The sequence below is a fragment of the Scyliorhinus canicula genome, chromosome 12 (assembly GCF_902713615.1).
Source record: "Scyliorhinus canicula chromosome 12, sScyCan1.1, whole genome shotgun sequence".
Lineage (NCBI taxonomy): Eukaryota > Metazoa > Chordata > Chondrichthyes > Carcharhiniformes > Scyliorhinidae > Scyliorhinus > Scyliorhinus canicula.
Window position 1 is genome coordinate 22,854,514 of NC_052157.1, and position 22,519 is coordinate 22,877,032.

The following is a 22,519-nucleotide window of genomic DNA, read 5'->3' on the forward strand; positions in this document are numbered from 1 at the left end:
CAGGTCTCTTAATGGAACGCGAATGCATTGATATGGCAGTGCGTCTGGGTGATGTTCCTTGTCTGGAGAATGTCACTTGTTGCCGTGGTAACTTTTGTTCCATTGTGGTTGTTGGAGAAATGTGGACCTATGGGATTGCTGTACTCAGTACAACTGTGAGATCCCTTCTTCCCGACCGACCACTTGCTGTGAAGGAACAGCGTTGCTCGGAAGGAGCAGCTTTGCTAGTTATGCTTGCAGTTGCACTGGTATGTTTGATTGTTCACTTCCATCGCATATGATCGAGGTGACATGTCCCAAGTTTCCACATGGGCTGACACTTGTGAAAAGTGTTGAAAGTTTGTACCCTGTCTGGCTCTTCAATGCTCAGCTCCGGTAATAGTTTGCCAGTCCTGTCAAACTGAAACTTGGTTTTCTCCATTTTATCTTGATATTTTCATAAAACCTGTTACTATTTTTGGTATCAGTAAATCTTTTACTATTGGAAGAGTAGTTTACATGCAGCGTGACATTAGTCTTTGGACTAAACTACTTTCCTTGTCTCCAGTCGGTGTGTTTATCCACTCCAGGATTGTCTTGTATACATCTGCGCTAGATTTGCTTGAATCCTCAATGATTCCCTAAGAAATTTCCGCTGCCACCTCAATCTTTCCAATTGTCTGGGGACAAAGCGGACGTGATGTATAGTGTTGAATTTCCCAATCTTTTGTGAAACAGCTGAATTCTTCACTCATGAACTGAGGGCCATTGTCACTCATCACAATGTCTAGAATGCCGTAATGACTGAAGTGTGATTTCAGGCATTCTATTATTTCTCCTGTCATCATTCAAATCTGCTGGTCTAACTCTCAGTAATCAGAATAGTAGTCCACAGTGACATGATAACCGGTTGCTGCTATAGTGAAGAGTTGTACTCCCCGTATAATCCATGGTCTACCTGGGATTTCATACGTCATCAACAGCTCTCTAGCTTGTTCATCTTGGTGCTCATTACATGCATTGTAATGGCCAATATGGGCTTTAATTTCATTGCCCATGTTTGGCCAGTAGAGTACTTCTCTTGCATTTCCTAGGTTTGATTCAATTCCTTGACGGCTTGCATGGATGTATTTATCTATCCTCTCATCTCCTTAGAGGTGATGACTCTATTTCCCTTGTACAAAAGCCATCTTCGGCTGTCAGTTCATCTTGATATGCCCGACATGTTCTTGTGACCACAGGTGTGTCCTGGATGGTCTCAGGCCATCCTTTCATTCTAACTTCTTGCAGTACTTGGAGAGTTGCATCATGTTGTACAGTTCACTTGATTTGAACAAGGTGCTTGCCTATCAGATTCACTGTCTCTGCTGGGTTCATTATTTCCAGATCATGTTGAGCAGCTGCTTCACATTAAATCTGGAAGATTTCACATTCTGTTGTGAGCCTCTTCAACTTTCTTCAAAGGGAGCGCTGCTCTTGACAGCATGTCAGTGATGTCCATTGGTTTCCTTTGCCACACATGTGAACACACTTTGCCACACTCAGATGACATCTCTGCAAACAAAGTAACATTATTTGCAGATGCTTCGGAGCAGATAGTAGCGGTTTGAGAAAAATGCTTTGGTCAGACTCCACTGCCACTGTATCTCTTCCGAGCAGATGTTGGTGAAAATAATAGGCAGGTACTCTTTCTCAATCTGAGTGTAGCATTGTTCCATTTGCGTTAGTGCCTTGGATGCAAATGTTGGTTGTCCTTGCTGCATTATGGTTGCTCCCAGACCCATTTCGTTGGCAGTCATACTACAAGGTGATTTCACCATTCACATAATTGTACTTCAGCATAGGTGTTGTTATCACTAGTTGTTTGACTTTAGTGAATGCTGCTTCTTGTTCTGTTCTCCAATGCGACTGCACTTTCTTGGCAGTGGACTTGCATAATGGTTCACACTCTTATGATAAATTAGACAAACATTTTGCTCTATATTTCATGAATCCAACAAATTGTTGCCCTGCTTTCACATCTGTAGGACGCTGCATTTCTGCTGCAGTTCTCACCTTGTTAGGATACAGGTGAAGACCTTTTGCTGTCAGTACATGACTTATGTACTTGACTTCAGACATCTTCAGTTGCAATTTGCTCTTGGTCAACTTCAGGTTCATCAGATGAGCTCTATCTAGCAGCCATATTAATTCTGATCATGGTCAGCTTTGTCTTCTTCAGGGCAGTATGTGGCGCAATGGTTAGCACTGGGACTATGGCACTGAGGACCCGGGTTCGAATCCTGGCCCAGGGCCACTGTGGAGTTTACAAATTCTCCCCGTGTCTACGTGGGTTTCACCCCCACAACCAAAAGGTGTGCAGGTTAGGTAGATTAGCCATGCTAAATTGCCCCTTAATTGGAAAAAAAAATTGGGTACTCTAAATTTATTTTAAAAAAGCTATGTCTTCTTCCATTATATCTCCACATCCATAAACGAGATCATCCACTATGGCTTCCACTCTGGGAAGATCACCAACTACCTCATGTTGGCTGTATCAATACTCTCTGCAGCCGTGGAAATGCCAAAAAGCATGCACCAACCAGCTGTACCTCCCAAACGGCATCCAGAATGTTGTAAGAAAGCTGCTGCTTGCATCCAGTTTCAGTTGCCAGTAACCATCCTTTGCATCTAGGGTGGCAAAGAGCTTTGCCTTGGCAAGTTGCGGCAAAATTCCTTTGATGGTTGGCATGGGGTAGTGAGATCTCTGCAGCACTTTATTTAGCTCCTTTGGGTGCAAGCATACTCACAGCTTTCCAGGCTGTTTCACCGTGACCATGTTGCTAATCCTTGATTACTCCCTTCTTTTCCAGCTCTCCTATTTTGTTTTTTAGGCTTGACTTGAGAGCTGCTGGAACTCTTCTCGACAGATGCTGAATTGGTCTCACATTCTCATTTACTTCTAGATGATATTCTCCTGATAGACGTCCAAACCCTGTAAACACATCTTTGTACTCCTCTACGATCTGTTCCGTAATCAATAGTTAGGTGCGTTGCCACGCATTATAAACCTCTGTTGGCACATTGAGGGCTATCAGACTAAATTTAGGTAAGATAAGCGATGTAGCGTCCCCTCTATGAACATGAACTGCAGATCTTTCTTGCCATTGTATAAGGCTGTCATACTAATTTATCCTTTTGGTATGAGTATCAGAACAACATATAGCATCAATCTTACTTCAGTGCTTCAGTTTTGGATTGCCATTTTGAGCTACCTCGAACAGCTCGGTGAAGATCATGATGTTGCAGGATGCACCAGTGTCTATCTACTTGATACTTCCCTTCTGCGGTCATCTTTGTAACAGTCACAAACCATTTATCACCTTTGAACTAAACGGAACCAACCTCTTGTATCGTGTATAGTGTATCATCAAATTCTTCTGCTCATATCTATCCAGTAGCCATCTATACAGATTTGTTTTGTCAAACACTTCTGTGCAAAATGACTCTGCTTGTTGCAGTTAAAATACTGTTTTCCTTCTTTTCCTCTGTATGATGTCCTCTGTAGTATTTGCATCCTGCCCTTTTGTCTGTGATTGCTCTGCTCTTTCAGCCTGTAATGTCTCTCAGCATAATATATCTCCTGGTCTGCTCTGCTATGCATGTGCTCTTGCTGACATTTTGCAAGTTCCACCTTTTTACACACATCTATTGCTTTCTTGAACGTACGTTTCTCCTCTTTCAGTAGACTTGTTCTCAGAGGAATCTATTCCAACTAAGACTAATCTATTTTACTTGCAGCCTTTGGTTTGTGTTTGCTTTTACTTGCCATTTGTTTATCAGCTTTTAACAATTCTGTATGCCTTCCTGATCGGTATCTTCTCTGCAGCATTTCCAGGATTCTAAAACTCCTCTAACGCCATATTTCATTTTAAAGCCAACGGTGCTTCATCAGTGTTTTCTCAATGACAGGTCTTTATTTAAATAATTCAAAGTTGGCAGCCTACAGAGACTGCCCTGTGGCAGAGGTCATCTGACTACAGAAAGCCAGATAGGACATGTAGAACTAATTGCATTTCAATCCCAAACGCCTGGAAATCTGGTCAGGCTGAGAGGTGTCAGTGTGTGTTCTCCAAGTACAGTGAGATGATGGATATATGGGACTGAAATGTTCCCGATGACCTCAGCAAGGCAAAAACAGACATTTGTAGAATGCTTCAATGAGAGTTAAAATGAGACATTCTATTGGATGGAAAGTCCTACCTCTTCCAAGGTAATAAAAGCAAAATACAGCAGATGGCTGAAAATCTGAAATAAGAAGAGAAAATGCTGGGAAAACAGCTGAAGAGCCAAGACGGACTGGGAATGTTAACATTTTCTCTCTCCACGGATAGAACCATGGAATCCCTATAGTGCAGAAGGATGTCACTCGGCCTATTGTGTCTGCACCTACCCTCTGAAAGAGCACCTATCTAGGGACTATCCCCATAAACCCACCTAACCTGCACATATTTGGACACTTATCCACCATGGCAGATGGTGGTATTTGAATTCAATAAAAATCTGGAATCAAAAGTCTAAAAGGTGATCATGAAACCATTGTCGGCTTCGTAAAAACCCATCTGGTTCACTGTCCTTTTGGGAAGGAAATCTATCTTCCTTATCAGATCTGGCCTACATATGACTCCAGATCCACAGAAATGTGGTAGACTCTTAAATACCCTCAGGAATGGGCAATAAAGGCTGGCTCAGCCAGTGACGCCCATGTCCCATGAACAAATGAAAAAAAACACAAGGGGCAATTTAGCATGGCAAATCCACCTAACCTGCACATTTTTGGACTGTGGGCAGAAACCAGAGCACCTGGAGGAAACCCACGCAGACACAGGGAGAAAGTGCAAACTCCGCACAGACAGTCGACCGAGGCCGGAATCGAACCATGGTCCTCGGAGTGCTAATAGCTATGCACCCCAGGCGCTGCCAGACCACCTCCCAACAAAGAGGCTGTTTAGCACAGGGCTAAATCGATGGCTTTTAAAGCAGATCGAGGCAGGCCAGCAACACGGTTCAATTCCCGTAACAGCCTCCCGAACAGGTGCCAGAATGTGGCGACTAGGGGCTTTTCAAAGTAACTTCATTTGAAGCCTACTTGTGACAATAAGTGATTTTCTTTCATTTAATCTCAACAGGTATTTCCAGCATTTTCTTCCAAAGGAGAGCTGCAGCGAGGGATATCCCACTGGGAGGGAAGCCGGTACTTTTTTTTTGTGAGTACCCAATTATTTTTTTTTTCGATTAGGGGACAATTTAAAGTGGCCAATCCACCTGCCCTGCACATCTTTGGGTTGTGGGGATGAAACCCACCCACGGGGAGAATGTGCAAATTCCACACGGACAGCGACCCAGAGCCGGGATTGGAACCCGGGTCCTCTGCGCCATGGGCAGCAGTGCCAACCACAGCAGTGCCAACCACCCTGAACGCCGGTGCTTCTGACAGCTCCAATTGTTCTCTCCCCCCCACCCCCACCCCCAGGGGAGGGCTGAATGACCGGCTGCTGGGGGCGGGGCGTTGCAGAGAGCGCGCAGCGGCTGCGTCAGGCAACGTGTGGCCGGCGGATGACGTCGTCCACCCCGCGCAGGCTGGGGCTCGGGGAGGGGACAGAGTGGGCGAAAATCCGCCTCGGACGGCGGAGGGAGGGCGCGCGCGCATGCGCGGCAACCGGCTGCCGAATGATCCGGGCATTTTTAAAACCCAACCGAAGCGGCGTCGGAAGGCTCGAGCTGGTTTTCCCTCAAGAGAGGCGGACTGGGCAGCCGCTGCATCTCCCCGCACCGGGAAAGGGGGAAATCGGGATCGTGACAATTACAACAAACTGCCTCATTTAACTCAGGCGAGCTCCGGGATGTGGCCGAGTGTGGAGCCCGGCCGGACCTGACCTGACCTGAGCGGAGCAGCACCGCGGCTCGGCAGGATGCATCTCCATCAGGTGCTGACCGGAGCTGTCAACCCCGGGGACAACTGCTACTCGGTCGGGGGGGTCGCTGACATCCCCTTCACGGTAAGCGCCAGTGTGGAGATGGAGAGCGCACTGCGGCTCCGGTGGGTAGGTGGGGGTGACCTGGACCTCGCTTTTCCAATGATGCGATCGAGTGCGGGATTCCCGGTCACGTAAATGTTTGTTTTTGGGGTGGGAGAAGACCACCCCCCCAAACTCCCGTCAGTGCACCGTTATTGTGTCCGGTTAAATGGCTGCGGCAGGCCACCTGATCATATAGGAGGATGGGGGGGGGGGAGGTGATGATGGGATCAATAGAGGTGCGCACTGAAGCTCGAATTAACTCGCATTTGCGACATGCTTACATTTGCAGGGGGTGACGGTGCACGCCTGACTGCTGCTGGCACTCAAATTGTAGAGCGGATCGAAGAGATGGGGGAGTGCTGTTGCTCAGCTGTTTCTGCCTCCACCCCCACCCACCCCCCCCCCCCCCCCGATCCGCAGCTCTCAGGATTGTGGTGCCAAATCGTGAGCATCGGCACAGATGGACATTTTCTATATCTCCTTCCCCCATTTAAACATTCGGGATTAGACCTTTGTGTCTTTTAAATTGAACAGGTGCTGTCATTAAATTATTTGCCCCAAATGATGATGGGGGTTGGCTGATGTTGCATCTTTTTTTGCGGGCTTGATGGCATTAATAAATCATGGTGCTGAGACTGGCAGACGGTGACCGTCCTTCAGAATTTCCAACAGGTTTCTTTCCCTCTCTTTCTCTCTACCCCCCCCCCCCCCCCCCCCCCCCCATGCACACACAATAAGTTGTTTGCTGTGGCATTGTACCCCTGCCAAGGGCAGTACTGGGTATCGGTTCAAAGGGCAGCTGATATTTCAGAACCTGCATGATGCACAATGAGGGGTGTTTACCAACAGTTGGCGGGGGGGCACTGGTGCAGCCCATTGAAATCAAGCTGCCTTGACTTTTTTGGAATTCAGTAAGTGCGGGTCGGAGACAGACCTCTGACACCGGTTCAAATAAAAGACCCGTTTAACTGGTTTAGCTCACAAGGCTAAATCGCTGGCTTTTAAAGCAGGCCAGCAGCACGGACAGGCGCCGGAATGTGGCGACTAGGGGCTTTTCACAGTAACTTCATTGAAGCCTACTCGTGACAATAAGCGATTTTCATTTCATTTCATTTTTTTTCACTTTTGGGCGTCTTCAGGATTTTGCATGTGTGGAGTTTGCATGTTCTCCCCGTATCTGCATGGATTTCCTCTGGGTGCTCCTGTTTCCTCCCACAGTCTAAAGATGCGCAGGTTAGGTGAATCGGCCATGGTAAATTGTCCACAAATTATGTGGGGTTACGGGGCTAGGAGGATTGAGCCTCGGTAGGGTGCTCTATCGGAGCAAGGGCCAGTGCAGACTCGATGGGCAGAAAGATTCCTACATCACTCCCTGTGAACTTTAAACGCAGCTTCTTCCCAAATCGGTGCTGTTTAAATTACTGTGGTTGTATGTAACATATATTCCTAGCCGGCATTGCAGTGGGTGATATGTACACGGGGCAAATCCTCCAGTATCCAGATTGTCAGAGACCGCATGCCTGACTTGAGATGTGCTTTGGGACTCAGGCGAAGTCCTGATGTACTACTTGGGAATTTCTTGGGTTTCAACTTCGGATGGGTAATTGCCCTGCATCTTGGGACCTGCAGCAAAATTGGAAGAGTTCCGTAATACTAAATTGAATAGTTATTCAGGAAATAGACTCAATATTCGGTGAAAATCTGGTGTAGCATCTGGGTAAATACAAAGCCAGGCTCCCAATCACGCCCCGCTCCCCCGCCCCCATCTTGACCTGCCCCTCATCTCCCACCTCATCCATTCACTAACATTCAAACAGGACCTGTAAACGTACCATATTGCAGCTTTTGCTGTTTGGGGGTTGGGGGAGGATGCCGTGTTATGCACTGAACCTCTTCGCAGGTCTTTGCATGGGTTCCTGCCAGGATGGAGTTCTTTTGTAAGCTGCATTACAAATTAGACCCTTTTAAACGTAACAAAGTGCAGTTTTCTGACTTGATCAGTGTTGAATGCAATGGTTCTGACGTTGATTGGAAGATTTGGGTCAAGTGTGCCAGTGTTGAGTTATATATATTTTTGGAAGCAAGTGCATCTTTTTACTTTGTAGCACTTTGATAACTAAATTTTCTTGTATTATTTCGCTGAGTATGACTTAAGTGCCATCTTGTTGATAGCACTCTTGCCTTGAAATCAAGGCAAGAAATCAAGACTTGAGTACATTTGACCAATATTCCTGTACAGTGCTAAATGAATGCCATAGACACCTTTCCCGAACTGCTGATTCCATTCTTCTGTTAACTTTGAGGTTGAAGCACACTGGTTACAACCTTGATATCATATGTGAAAGCAAGATGAGCTTCTGACCACATAATTGCACCATTGCTTAGACGGCTTGTTTCCACCTCTGTAACATTGCCTGACTGCCCACTGCAGCTCATCTGCTACTGAAACCCTGACTTGATTATTCCAGTGTAATGTTGGCAGGACTCCCATTTTTCTTTTACTGTCCATAAACCTGAAGTAATTGCTGTTGTGTCCTAACTTGAACCAAATTCTACTTGCCCATCACCTTTGTGCTTGCTGACTTGCATTGACAGCTAGTTAAACAACATCTCGATTTTAAAATTCACATCTTTATTTTCATACCGCGACATGATGACATTGTCCCTATGTGGAATTACCCTATCTGACTCTCTCTCCCTCTTTCTTCCTTTTGGCGTGCTTCTTAAAACTGCATCTAAAAGCAGCCTATGGTCATCTGGGACTATGGCGACTTTAAATTTACCATACTTATTGATTTGAAGTGTTATCTTTTGGGAGATGCATTAAACCAAAGCCTTGTCTTTCAGTTCAGAACTATTTGAAGAAGAATATATGGGATTTCCCATATTTTCTGTCCTGTTACAGCCAACAACATTGGCATCTATGTCCTGACCAGAAAAAAAATCCAACCCTTCTGAATGCAACTCATTAAGGTTACTGTCAGCAGCAGTGCTAAAAAGTGGCACTTGCTTACCAGTAAACAACTCCTCAATGCTAAGTTTGTCAGTTTGAATTCTGCCAGTATTGCTTGGCTCCAGATCTCATTAAAGCCTTGTTCCAATTGCGGCAATTAGATGAATTCCAAAACAGAGAGCCATTTCTTTTGAGAACAGGATAGCTGGACCCTAATAAAACAGAAGTCAGGTAGAAAATCCAGTGGCTGGAGTCATACTTAGCACAAACGATGTTTGTTGTGGTTGGTTGAGGTTCATCATCTCGGCCCAAGACATTTCTGTAGGAGTTTCTCATGGCAGTGTCCTAGGTCTAAGAATCATCAGCTGTTTCATCAATGCTGTTCCAGCCATCATACGTCAGAAGTGCTGTTGATTACTCATTGATTATCTCCATTCATTGTCAGAAGCTGGGTATTCTGCAGCAAGTGGCTCACAGAATCTTAGAATACGTAGTCCAGAAGAAGGCCATATGGCCCATCGAGTCTGCACCAGGCCTTGGAAAGAGCGCCCTACTTAAGCCCACGACTCCAACCCGTCCCAGTGACACCAGCTAACCTTTTGGACGCTAAGGGGCAATTTAGCATAGCCAATCCACCTAACTGTTTATCTTGGACTGTGGGAGGAAGCAGGAGCACCAGAGGAAATCCAATCTTTGGCTAAAATTAGGTGGATAAGAATGGAACCAGATGAGTGCAATCCCATTCAGCTGGGTGACAGTGGAGAAGCATTGGAGGATGGTGTGATCAACATCTCTAAGGCTCGAGACCAGTTGAGAAAGAATGAGGAGGGATAGTTTGCCGTTGGCACAGTTCCGTAGGATGTCATTAGGAATTATGATTAAGAACATAAGAGCTGTTTTGATACTGTGATGGGCTGGAAAACTGATTAGAGGGATTCAAATGTGGAATTCCTGAAAAGATGGACATGAATTTGGGAAGAACAAAGAAAATTATGGCACAGGAACAGGCCCTTCGGCCCTCCCAGCCTGCGCCGATCCAGATCCTTTATCTAAACCCATCGCCTATTTTCCAAGGATCTACTTCCCTCTGTTCCCCGCCTGTTCATGTATCTGTCTAGATGCATCTTAAATGATGCTATCATGCCCACCTCTACCACCTTCGCTGGCAAAGTGTTCCAGGCACCCACCACCCTCTGCGTTTTAAAAAAAAAACTTTCCATGCACATCTCCCTTAAACTTTCCCCCTCTCACCTTGAAATCGTGACCCCTTGTAATTGACACCCCTACTCTTGGAAAAAGCTTGTTGCTATCCACCCTGTCCATACCTCTCATAATTTTGTAGACCTCAACCTCTGTCTCTCCAACGAAAACAATCCTAATGTACTGAACCTTTCTTCATAGCTAGCACCCTCCATACCAGGCAACATCCTGGTGAAACTCCTCTGCACCCTCTCTAAAGCATCCACATCCTTCTGGTAATGTGGCGACCAGAACTGCACGCAGTATTCCAAATGTGGCCTAACCAAAGTCCTATACAACCGTAACATGATCTGCCGACTCTTGTACTCAATACCCCGTCCGATGAAGGCAAGCATGATGTATGCCTTCTTGACCACTCTATCAACTTGCGTTGCCACCTTCAGTGTACAATGGACCTGAACTCCCAGATCTCTCTGTACATCAGTTTTCCCCAGGACTCTTCCATTGACCATATAGACCGCTCTTGAATTGGATCTTCCAAAATGCATCACGCATTTGCCTGGATTGAACTCCATCTGCCATTTCTCTGCCCAACTCTCCAATCTATCTATATTTTGCTGTATTCTCTCACAGTCCCCCTCGCTATCTGCAACTCAACCCATCTTAGTATCATCTGCAAACTTGCTAATCAGACCAACTATACCTTCGTCCAGATCATTTATGTATATCACAAACAACAGTGGTCCGAGCACGGATCCCTCTGGAACACCAATAGTCACATTTCTCCATTTTGAGACACTCTCTTCCACCATATCCATCTAGCTAGTACACCCTGAACCCCATGCGACTTCACTTTTTCCATCAACCTGCCATGGGAAACTTTATCAAACGCAGCGACAACATGTTCATGGACCTTGGGGATGAAAGGGGTCAAGGGCTTTTTTTTGGAAGAGGGGGTGATGACAGCAGATTTGAAGGAGAAAGGAGTTGAACTTGAGGGTAGCACAAGTGGATAGCACTGTGGCTTCACAGCGCCAGGGTTCCAGGTTCGATTCCCTGCTGGGTCACTGTCTGTGAGGAGTCTGCATGTTCTCCCGTGCCTGCGTGGGTTTCCTCCGGATGCTCCGGTTTCCTCCCACGGTCCAAAGGCGTGCAGGTTAGGTGGATTGGCTATGATAAATTGCCCTTGGTGTCCAAAATGATTAAGAGGGGATATTGGGTTACGGGGAAAGGGTGGAAGTGAGGGCGTAAGTAGTCGGTGCAGACTCGATGGGCCGAATGGCATCCTTCTGCACTGTATGTTTTATGTTCTATTGAGGAGACCACGTACTCCCACTTCTACATCATTGCCTGTCTCTGACCACTGCCCCAACTCCTCTGCTGCTGAAACCACCTTTAAAATTTTGGTGAAGTTCATGGGACATTTTCCTACTTTGCTACATTAATATTATTATCGAGGAACACCAAACTGGAAGCCTGTACACTTGATCCTGGATTGTGTGGAGGGAGCTGTTTTGAGTGTGCAGGCATGCAACAATTGTTTTCCTTGTGCTTGAGCAAGGAACGAAGAAACTAGCAGTTGAAAAGTGCATGTGGGTAGTTGGCAAGGACAAGGTTGCACTTCCCTCTGGTCAAATAGCCAGTCTGCCAATTTGTTCCCATAAACCATTTGGTTGAGGCAGACAGCTGGTCTGTTACTATACCCGAGTGAGGAAGCGAGAAAAAGGAAGGAAATGTTTTCAATTGACTGAGTCGGGATGCGTCTTGTATAACCTACAGAAGGCTTTCACTGTGGTGAAGGTACTAACTCTGGGCCTAATTTTAAAATGTCTATTTATGTTAAATAATTAACTCCTTTGGGTAATAAATCATGCTGTCTATTTTGCAAATAATTCTGGGCTGTTGGTTTTCTGTTATCCAGCCTTGAAATCATTCTTTTGCATCTTTTTGTTCCTTCTTTACTACATTAATTATTATTATTATGAAGAATCCATAATGATGGCAAATGAGGTTCTTCCGTTTCTTCTATTGCTTAAACCCATTGTTCCGGTGGTGAAGTTCACATTTTACATTGGAAGTTTGAGTTGCTCGACACTTTATTATTTAAAATGGAGAGTAGCTGCATCCGATGCTTCAAAACTGGGGCATTCAATTCCTTGCTTTTGTTCATGATTTTCAAGTTTTAATTGTGCTTCCTTTGCTATTTTTTATTATTCTGCTGAGCTGCACAAGTGCAGAAGTTCTGTACAGTGTATTTAAAGCTTTGAAGATCCACTTGCTTATAAAGCTTTGAAGATTCACTTGCTTAAAAATGTTTTGTTTATAATTTATAACATGCTGAAACCCAGAAGGTTGATATTGTTCCATCAAAAACTAGTTTGCAATGCTAATTATAGACTTGAATATTCAAGTGATGATTACATGGATTACAACGGATTGAAGTTGAGGGATCTCTGAGAAAATCTCGTGGGCGGGATTCTCCATCGGCCAATGCAAAAATCGGGAAACGCGATTGGGTGGAGAATCGCTTTTGATGTTGAAATCGTGCCAGGCGCCGGTTTCACACCAATACGCAATTCTCTGGTGCCTCGACAGCGGCGTCAGTGCGTTCCACTCCCACTTACAGTAAACACCCGTGGCCTATCATTAGTGGGCCTGACCCAGTATTCTCTCGGGCCTCCGCAATCCTCCGCCTCCGCTGGGGTGAATTCCCAACGGCGCGGTTCACCTATGCTTTTAAAAATTGTGAAACTGGTGCCGTGGCTGATGAGGAAGAGAGAGGCGGTAGGACATGAAGAGGTGGAACCATGAGCTGCTCGTACTGGTCCTGACAGTTGTCATGGGGGAGGTGTCCAGGCAAGGACCACCATTGCCACAGCCTGCAAGGCAGCCATCTTGCTGCATACCCCACTGAACACCCACCTTGGCCCCTGGTTCTCCAGAGTGATACCGGCCGTATGGATGCCCCATCCCAACACACCCTGCACCCACCGGCAGGGCATCATGTGGCCCACCCAAGGGCAACCCAATGGTGGGGGGTGCCTCATGGTGGTCTGCGGAACGTCCCACTGGCAAGAACAGTGGCAGCTGACAATACCCCTGGCAGCAGCACCCCTGGCAGCAAAGACGAATGGTAGTGCCAGAGGCGCCCATGGAGCCAGGCACAGATGGGGCCAGGGGTGCAGAGAAGAGGGGCAGCGGGGGCAGACTCCGCAGTGCCAACTGGGACCTGGTTGGGCCTTTTAGTCCTTGCAGACAACGAATATGGGAATTCAACCAGCAATGGTGGTCGCTGCAGCCCTGTGTGGTGCCCTGTGGCTGTACGAGCTGTCACTGCTCGACAAGGAGGACGATGCAGTAGTGGAGCGTGCAGCGGAACAGGAGACAGCCAGTGAGGATGGAGAGTCGGCCGCCCAATAGGCCGAGGAGGAGCTGTCCAGGGGACGGCCAGTGAGGATGGAGAGACATCTGCCCAACAGGCTGAGGAGGAAGTGCAAAGGATGCGCAAAGTACTAGCAGCGCCTGTCATTCGAGGACCTGCTGGATCGGGCATGCCGTCAAGGAATCCGGTTGAGCAGGGAGACATATCTGCTAGATCATGGCGCACCTGGCACCACGGGGGAATGTGGTTGGAGGGTCACCCACACCTGGTGACGGTCGCCCTGAACCTTCACGCCAAGGGGTCCTTTCAGGCGCCAAGTGGGGATCTGTCCGGGATCTCTCGGAGCTTGGTGCACATGTGCATCTGCGCTGTCACGGAGGCCTTTCATGCCAATTCGTCACAATACATCCTTCAATGTGGACCGAGCGCGGCAGATGCCTGGACAGCAGGGTTCGCCACCATTGCCATCATACCGTAGGTCCATGGGGTGATCGGGATGCATGTCGGCCTATGAGCATCTGCAGGTGACCGGTCGCTCTACGTAAACCGAAAGGGGTTCCAGTTGATGATCGCAACTGGTGTGTGACCATCATGCACATCTGCGCCCGATAACTGGACAGTGTGCACGGCGCCTTAATCCTGGTACTCGACAATTCCCAGCCTCTACGAAGCCCTCCCCTGGGGAATTGGCTCCTGGCGCGACAGGAGTTAATAGCTGTGGTCGTGGCTGGTGACGCCTATCCAGAGGTTGCAGAACAACGAGCAAGCCCGCTACAGCGACACTCTTGCAGCGACCAGGAACGTGACTGAGCGGTGTTTTGGCCTCCTGAAGTTGCAGTTCAAGTGCCTGCCACTGCTTTGGAGGGGCCCTCCAGTATGATGTTGTAGCATTGTGGCAGCCTGCTGCATCCTTTTTTAAAAAAAAAATAATTTTTATTGAAATTTTTGAAAAATGTATAACAACGAAACAATAATAATAACAATAATAAACACCCCCCGGACCCGTAACAACGCATATAACAAGCCGCCCCACCCCTCCCAAACCCGATGAACAACAAAATAAATTAAATTAACATAAACGATACCTAGTTCCCTATCGTTGAGCCAGAAAGTCGAGGAAAGGCTGCCACCACCTAAAGAACCCTTGTACCAACCCCCTCAGGGCGAATTTGACCGTCTCCAGCTTCATGAATCCCGCCATGTCATTGATCCAGGTCTCCACGCTTGAGGGTCTCGCATCTTTCCATTGCAACAAGATCCTCCGCCGGGCTACTAGGGACGCAAAGGCCAAAACACCGGCCTCTTTCGCCTCCTGCACTCCCGGCTCCACCCCAACCCCAAATATCGCGAGTCCCCAGCCTGGCTTGACCCTGGACCCTGCCACCCTCGACACCGCCCTCGCCACCCCCTGCCAGAATTCCCCCAGTGCTGGGCATGTCCAAAACATATGGGCATGGTTCGCTGGGCTCCCCGAACACCTAATGCACCTGTCCTCACCCCCAAAAAACCTGCTCATCCTCGTCCCGGACATCTGAGCCCTGTGCAGTACCTTGAACTGGATGAGGCTAAGCCTCACACATGAAGAGGAGGAGTTCACCCTCTCCAGGGCGTCCGCCCATGTCCCCTTCTCAATCTGCTCCCCCAGCTCCACTTCCCACTTAGCCTTCAGCCCTCTACCGACGCCTCCTCCACCTCCTGCATCACCTGGTAGATGTCAGACACCTTCCCATTCCCGACCCACACCCCCGAAAGCACCCTATCCCTTACCCCCCACGGGGGCAGCAAAGGGAACCCCTCCACCTGCCGCCTAGCAAACGCCTTGACCTGAAGGTACCTGAACATATTCCCCGGGGGGAGCTCAAACTTCTCCTCCAGCTCACCCAGGCTCGCAAACCTCCCGTCAATGAACAGGTCTCCCAACTTCCTTATGCCCGCCCTGGTTTAGCTCACCAGGCTAAATCGCTGGCATTTAAAGCAGACCAAGCAGGCCAGCAGCACGGTTCGGTTCCCGTACCAGCCTCCCTGGACAGGCGCCGGAATGTGGCGACTAGGGGCTTTTCACAGTAACTTCATTGAAGCCTACTCGTGACAATAAGCGATTTTCATTTTCTGTGCCACCCCAGGATCCGCCATCAATGTTCCCTGGGACAAACCGGTGGTTCCCCCACAGCGGGGCCTCCACCAAGCCCCCCACTTCCCCCCTGTGTCGCCTACACTGCCCCCAAATCTTGAGGGTAGCCGCCACCACCGGGCTCGTGGTGTACCTCGTTGGATGGAGCAGCAACGGCGCCATTACCAGTGCCTTCAGGCTCGTGCCTCCGCAGGACGCCATCTCCATCCTTTTCCATGCTGCCCCCTCCACATCCATTACCCACTTCCGTACCATTGAGACATTAGCCGCCCAATAGTACCCAGAGAGGTTGGGCAGCGCCAGCCCCTCTCCATCCCTGCCCCGCTCCAAAAAGACCCTCCTCGCCCTCTGGGCCTGCTGCATCCTCTGCAACATCATGCAGCAGAGGGGTGAAGTTCTGAGGGGGTGGATGAACGCCAGTCCTTGCCCTATGAGGAGGATGCGGTGGAGGATAAGGATGTGCAGGATGGGAGGCCACACAGCGTGGGCACCAGGGCCAATGCGCAAGGGACGCTCTGATCGCCTCCAGGTTCACCGATTCGTGAGGAGGACTGGCCAGGGGTACAGTCACTGCATCCCACGCATGGCGGCCTGCTGCTGTCTCGGCCAGGGTCTGCATGCTTGTAGTCGTGGAGCACGGAGTGGACCACCTCCGTCTGGGACTGCGCCACATGACTATGTGACTGTGCAACTATCTTCTGGGCCTGTGCCACATCAGCCAGTGACTGCGCCACCTCCTTCTGCATCTGTGCCACATTGGCCAGCGCCTGGACAATGCCTCCACCGCTGTCAACCATGTGCTGCTGTGACTGGGCCATGCTCTGGAGCGCTGCAGCAATGACCAGGTAGCTCTGACATGACTGCATGCGAGAGGGTAGCCCTGTCCTGGGCCTCTGCCATCACCTGCACAAACAATCCCAGAACTTGTCCATGTTACCCTCGCTCCCAAGGCCTCCAGTGAGAACGTTGGCCTGGGTGGCACGCTTGGCTGGCACCACCTGCTCCTACATGCAGTTGGACTCCTCCACCTGTGCCTGCAGGCGCTGGATGCTCGTCAACAACCCCTCGTGGTCCCTGGCTCTGCATCTGCCCATGGCTGCCGGCATATGGCGCAGGGTGGGGGTTCTGCAGTTTTCCTGGTGGTGGAAGAGGAGAGTTACAGATCTGTGTGGGGGGGGGAAGTTACGGGGTGGTGGGGGGGGGGGGGGGGGGAAGAGACTGATGCCGGGGGCACAGTGCTGCCTACTCACCCTGGCCACCCTGACCAGGTCGTGCAGTTTTTTAGGGCACTGCAGGCCGGTCCGGATGGTGTTGCTGGTGAACAGCGAACGGTGGCGGGCCAGGGTACAGGGTGGCACGCCTCTTCTCCACGGCATCCAGGAGTGTCTCGAGCTCGGTGGCGGTTAATCGTGGGGCCGCTCTCCTCGCTGCCATCTTGTTGGCTGGGATAGTGTGTGGGAAATCGCAGTGTGTATATGCGGCTGCAGCTTGTCAGCCTCCTGAGTGTCTATGGCAAATCCAGCACTGTTTTTCATTGGAATCGATTTGTGTTCCACGCGGTGCCGGTGCGAGCCCCTTAACAGTAGCTGAATTGGCCCAGGTGCAGCGCCAATTTTGCAGTCGTGGAAGTCCACGATCCTCCGGCACCAACACTTAGTCTCAGGAACCGAAAATTGCGCCACATATCTTTGAAAATATGGTTTTCAGTATGAGTACTTGCAGTTTCGAGGGTTGAATTTTACCTTGGAGGAACATAGCTGTTTCTGGTGTGTACGACTGGGGTAGGTTAAAACTGGGCATTTAAAAATTGACTCCAAACCAGCAACTTCTGCATTTATCTCGAGCATATTATGTGGTGTGTGCACAGCAAATGAGTTTCCAGTCCTCATCACTAACTTGCATCAAACTACTACAGAAAAGTTGGGTACGGATTATATCAGACTTAACATCTGGCATCAACCTAGACACGGCACCTAAAATGACTACTTGTACCAAAATGAGACTTGTACCAAAATTGGGCAGCTGTCTCACAGACTAGTCAAACAACAGCCAAACATAGCCATTCTTTTTTTAAAAAATAATTTTTATTGGAATTTTTTACAGAACATATAAAAATATAACAACAAGTATAGCAAAAAGTAGTAATATGCAACTAACAGCCCCATAACACCCACAATTCCCCCCATACCGTAACATCACATGTATCACACTCCCCCCACCCCCAAACAAGAGAACTTAACCATAAATTAAAATTAGATAAATCAAATTTAAATAAAATAAGCCAACATAATCAACGTCCCACCCCCCGGGTTGCTGCTGCTACTGTCCCAGTACCCTATCGTTGAGCCAGAAAGTCGAGGAAAGGTTGCCACCGTTTAAAGAACCCTTGCACCGATCCTCTCAGGGCGAATTTAACCTTCTCAAGCTTAATGAAGCCCGCCATGTCATTGATCCAGCCATTCTTAACAAATCATATTTTATAGTCCTCCAGCACCATCTCCAGATATGTCCCGCCTCATTGGCAGGACCGACTCATCGAGGTGGCAGTACAGTAGTAAACAGTACAGGGGCACAGGAGTAAACAATCAAGAGGGAATGTCCCTGGAAGTCCTGACATTAATTCCAGACCCCATGAAGTCTTATGGCATCACATCAAACACAGGAAAAGAAACCTCCTGTAGGTTATCACCAACCGCTCTCCCTCGGGTAGTGAATCAGTATTTCTTCAGGTTAAATGCCACGTTGAAGAAGCACTGAGGTTAGTAAGGGTGCAGAATGTATTCTGGGTGGGGAATCTCCATGACCATCACCAAGAGTGTCTCGATAGCACCATTTCTAATTGTGCAAGCTGAGGGGCATAACTGCCAGACTGAGCATGAAGGAGATGGTGAGAGAACCAGAAAGATGGAAAATCTGCTTGACCTCACCCTGACTAACCTACCTGTCAGATGCATCTGTCCATGACAGTATTGGTAGGAGTGAAAGCTGAACAGTTCCTTTTTGGAAACAAAGCTCTGTCTCACACGGAGTACATCCTCCGTCATGTTGTTTGGCACTACCACCGTGCTAAATTAGATTGACTCAAAACAGATCTAGCAGCTTAAAACTGGTGAGCAAGATATCGTGGGCCATCAGCAGCAGTGAAATTGTACTCCACCACCATCTGTAACCTAATGACTCACCATATTCTTCATTCTACCATTATCATCAAGCCAGAGGACTGCAGTGAGGAGTCATGTGGATTGCAGGAGAGCATGCCAGGAGCAGCATCAAGCGTACCGAAAATAAAGTGGCAAGCTAGTGAAACTAAAACAGGACTATAAACATTCCAAATAGAAGTGGCATGATAGAGTGAAGCGATCCCACAACCATTGGATCAAACCAATGCTCTGCAGTCCTATCACATCCAGACATGAATTGGGGGGGGGTTGAAGAATTAAATAACCGAGGAGGAGATTGCAAAACATCCATTCCTCAATGATGGGGAGAGTCCGTGCAAAAAGCAAGACTGAAGCATTTTCAAATCTTCAGCCAAAAGTGGCAAGTAGACAATCCATCTCTGCCTCCTCTGGAGATCCCCAATATCATAGAAGACAGTCTTCAGTCAATTTGGTTCATTCCACGTGACATCAAGAAATGGTTGACGGCACTGGTTACAGTCCCTGACAACATCCTGGCTGTAACACTAGAGACTTGTACTCTAGGACTAGCTGCACCCTCAGCAAGCTTTCCAGTGCAGTTACAACACTGGTGTATATACCCGACAATGTGAATAATTGTTCATGTACGCCCAATCCATGAAAAGCAGGACAAATTCAATCCGGCCAATCAGCTGTCCATCAGTCTACTTTCAAATATCAGCAATATTATAAAATGGGTCATAGTCGGTGCTTTCAAGGAGCAATTTACTCAACCCACATGGATGCTCACTTTGGGTTCAGCCAGGACCCCTCGTATCCTTCGTCCAAATGGATAAAAAGGCTGAATTGCTGGGGTGCAAGAGTGACTGCCCCGACACCAAGGCAGTATTGGACTTTGTGTAGAATCAAAACAAGTAAAATTGAAGTCAATAAGAATTGGGAGAGAACTTTCCAGTGGCTGGAGTCGTACTGAGCACAAATGCTGATGGTTATTGACGTCAATCATATCAGTCCAAGGAGATCACTGCAGGCTTTCCTCGGGGTCCGACCATCTTCAGCTGCTTTATTAATGAACTTCACCCTATTAGAATGTCAGAAGTGGGGATGTTCATTTGAGTGCTTAATATTTGGTAACATTCACAACTCCTTTATATACTATGCCTTAACAGCATTCGGGCTTGGGCTCACCATTAGAACTTGTACGCAACGAAGCCCACTGGGAAATCAATCGGTGATTCTCCGTGATCCTCAAGAGGAGTATCGCAAGAAGTGGTTGGAGGATGAGGGAAATGTACCTGCAGTCGCTCATGTTGCTGGTGGTTTTATTTCCACAAGATTTATTTAGGCTGCACCAGTGGATCCATGCCACATAGAAATGCAAATACTGCTCTCTCTCTCCTCACCAGTGCCACTGAAATAAGGTAGTCCGCCTACCAACCATCTGTTCAATAATCTCTTATTGGGCCCAATCAATTCATGTCCTCCTAATAATCAGGCAACAGTTCAGAAGACCACTGAACGACCATGCAGCATCCAAGACTGGATAAGATCACAGAATCTCACAGTGCAGAAGAGGCCCTTTCGCCCATCGAACCTGCACCAACTCACAAAAAACACCTGAACTGTCTACCATCACCACCTTCTTGGCAAAATTTTTTTTCCTCCAATCCACCCCTAAGCCTCCTGTCCCTCACCTTGAACTTGTGTCCCCTCGTGACTGACCCTTCAATTAAGGGGAACAGCTGCTCCCTTACCATGTCCCTCATAATCTTAATAAGAAGTCTTACAACACCAGGTCGCATTACATCCACACCCCACCATGTAGCCTGGGTTTACAAAATCCTACTAACTGTCCTGGCTTGAGACAATTTACACCTCTTTAACCTGTGATTATCCGTCTCTCCAGTTGGTCCGTCTGTACCTGTAGGCTTAATTACCTGCAAAGACTGTAGTGATTCAAAACAAACCTGTTGGACTTTATCAATCGAGGCATAGATTATAAAAGCAGGGAGATCATTGTGGAGTTGTATATAACTTTGGTGAATCCACAGCTGGTGTTGTAAAACTTCTTATAGTGCTCACCCCGTCCAACGACGGCATCTCCAAATCATGGCCCTCCATAATCTTGTATACCTCGATCAGCTCGCCCTTTGCTCTGAATGAAAACAACCCAAGCCTATCCAACCTCTTTTCATAACTTCAATGTTCCATCCCAGGCAACATCCTGGTGAAACGCCACTGCACCCCTCCAGTGCAAACATATCCTACATGAACATAGAACATAGAACAGTACAGCACAGAACAGGCCCTTCGGCCCTCTATGTTGTGCCGAGCAATGATCACCCTACTCAAACCCACGTATCCACCCTATACCCGTAACCCAACAACCCCCCCCTTACCTTTTAGGACACTACGGGCAATTTAGCATGGCCAATCCACCTAACCCGCACATCTTTGGACTGTGGGAGGAAACCGGAGCACCCGGAGGAAACCCACGCACACACGGGGAGGACGTGCAGACTCCACACAGACAGTGACCCAGCCGGGAATCGAACCTGGGACCCTGGAGCTGTGAAGCATTTATGCTAACTACCGTGCTGCCCATAAATGTAATGTACATGTAATGTGATGATCAGAAATGCATACAGCTGTGGATTCACCAAAGTTATATACAACTCCACAATGATCTCCCTGCTTTTATAATCTATGCCTCGATTGATAAAGGCAAGTGTCCCAAATGACGGTTTTACCATTCTATTAATTTGCTCTTCCGCCTTCAGAGATCAATGGACAAACACGCCAAGTCCCTTTGACTTGAGTCATGCCATTCATTGAATATTTCCTTGCAGCAGCACATTAAGGCAGGCGTCTATGAAGCACGGCACGCCTTTACCTGAATCAACTCGAAATTACACTTTCAGGTCTCTGATAACTAACTCCAACTCATTCAATTTGAAGGTTTGGATTGTCCCTTTTAATATTGGAATTGAGATTGGGTGATATGGGTCCACATTATACCCGCCTTTCCAAAAACCTGAAAGGAATGTTAATGAGGTGAAAAGTTTAAACAAAAGCACTGACGGAAGAACTTATTTGCGTTTCCCACATGCTATTGGCATCCTCATTCTCACTGCATTAAAATTCAGGCCAACATTTCCAGAGATAAAATAATCCCTCTTCTGATTTTGGTGCCCAGTATGACAAAGCTGATATTGAAAAGTCATTAACTATGACTGGAATCCTTTAAGTGTGTCATAAACTGCAGACTGCTGGGAAACGGGTTCTCCCATCTAGCTTGTGTGGATTTTTTTAGGCATTGAGAAAATATTCAAATAGAGGATACATTTGTTTCAGGTGGGTTTTCCCATCGTACATCAAAATTGTACGGGGCTATGGACTGGGCATCTGTGTGCCCGAGGGCTGTCATGGATAAGATGGGCCGAGTGGCCTTCTTCTGTGCTGCAATATTTTTATGATTCAAATTTTTATGTGCCTCAAATTACATGCAACTGAAAATGAGCACATTTTTAAAAAAGAGAGGCTTATTATGAAATCTGTAATATTTCTATCAAAAACCATCTAAATGTTTTTCACATAGTGGTAAAGGGCTATTGGGATTTTTAGTTTCCTTTTTTTACTCTTAATTTGGGCAGACATTTCCTTGATTTTTATACT

General features: G+C 47.7%; 1 protein-coding gene across 2 annotated transcripts in view; it reads left to right on the forward strand.

Annotated features, from left to right (window-relative positions):
• The first annotated feature begins 5,666 nt into the window (after positions 1-5,666).
• Positions 5,667-22,519, forward strand: part of dmxl2 (Dmx-like 2) — a 220,418-nt gene continuing 203,565 nt past the window's right edge. For both annotated transcript variants that reach the window (XM_038813520.1, XM_038813521.1), the window contains exon 1: positions 5,667-6,017. In XM_038813520.1, coding sequence (XP_038669448.1) covers positions 5,931-6,017 — 87 coding nt within the window. In that variant the 5' untranslated portion in view covers positions 5,667-5,930. The remainder of the gene's footprint in view (positions 6,018-22,519) is intronic.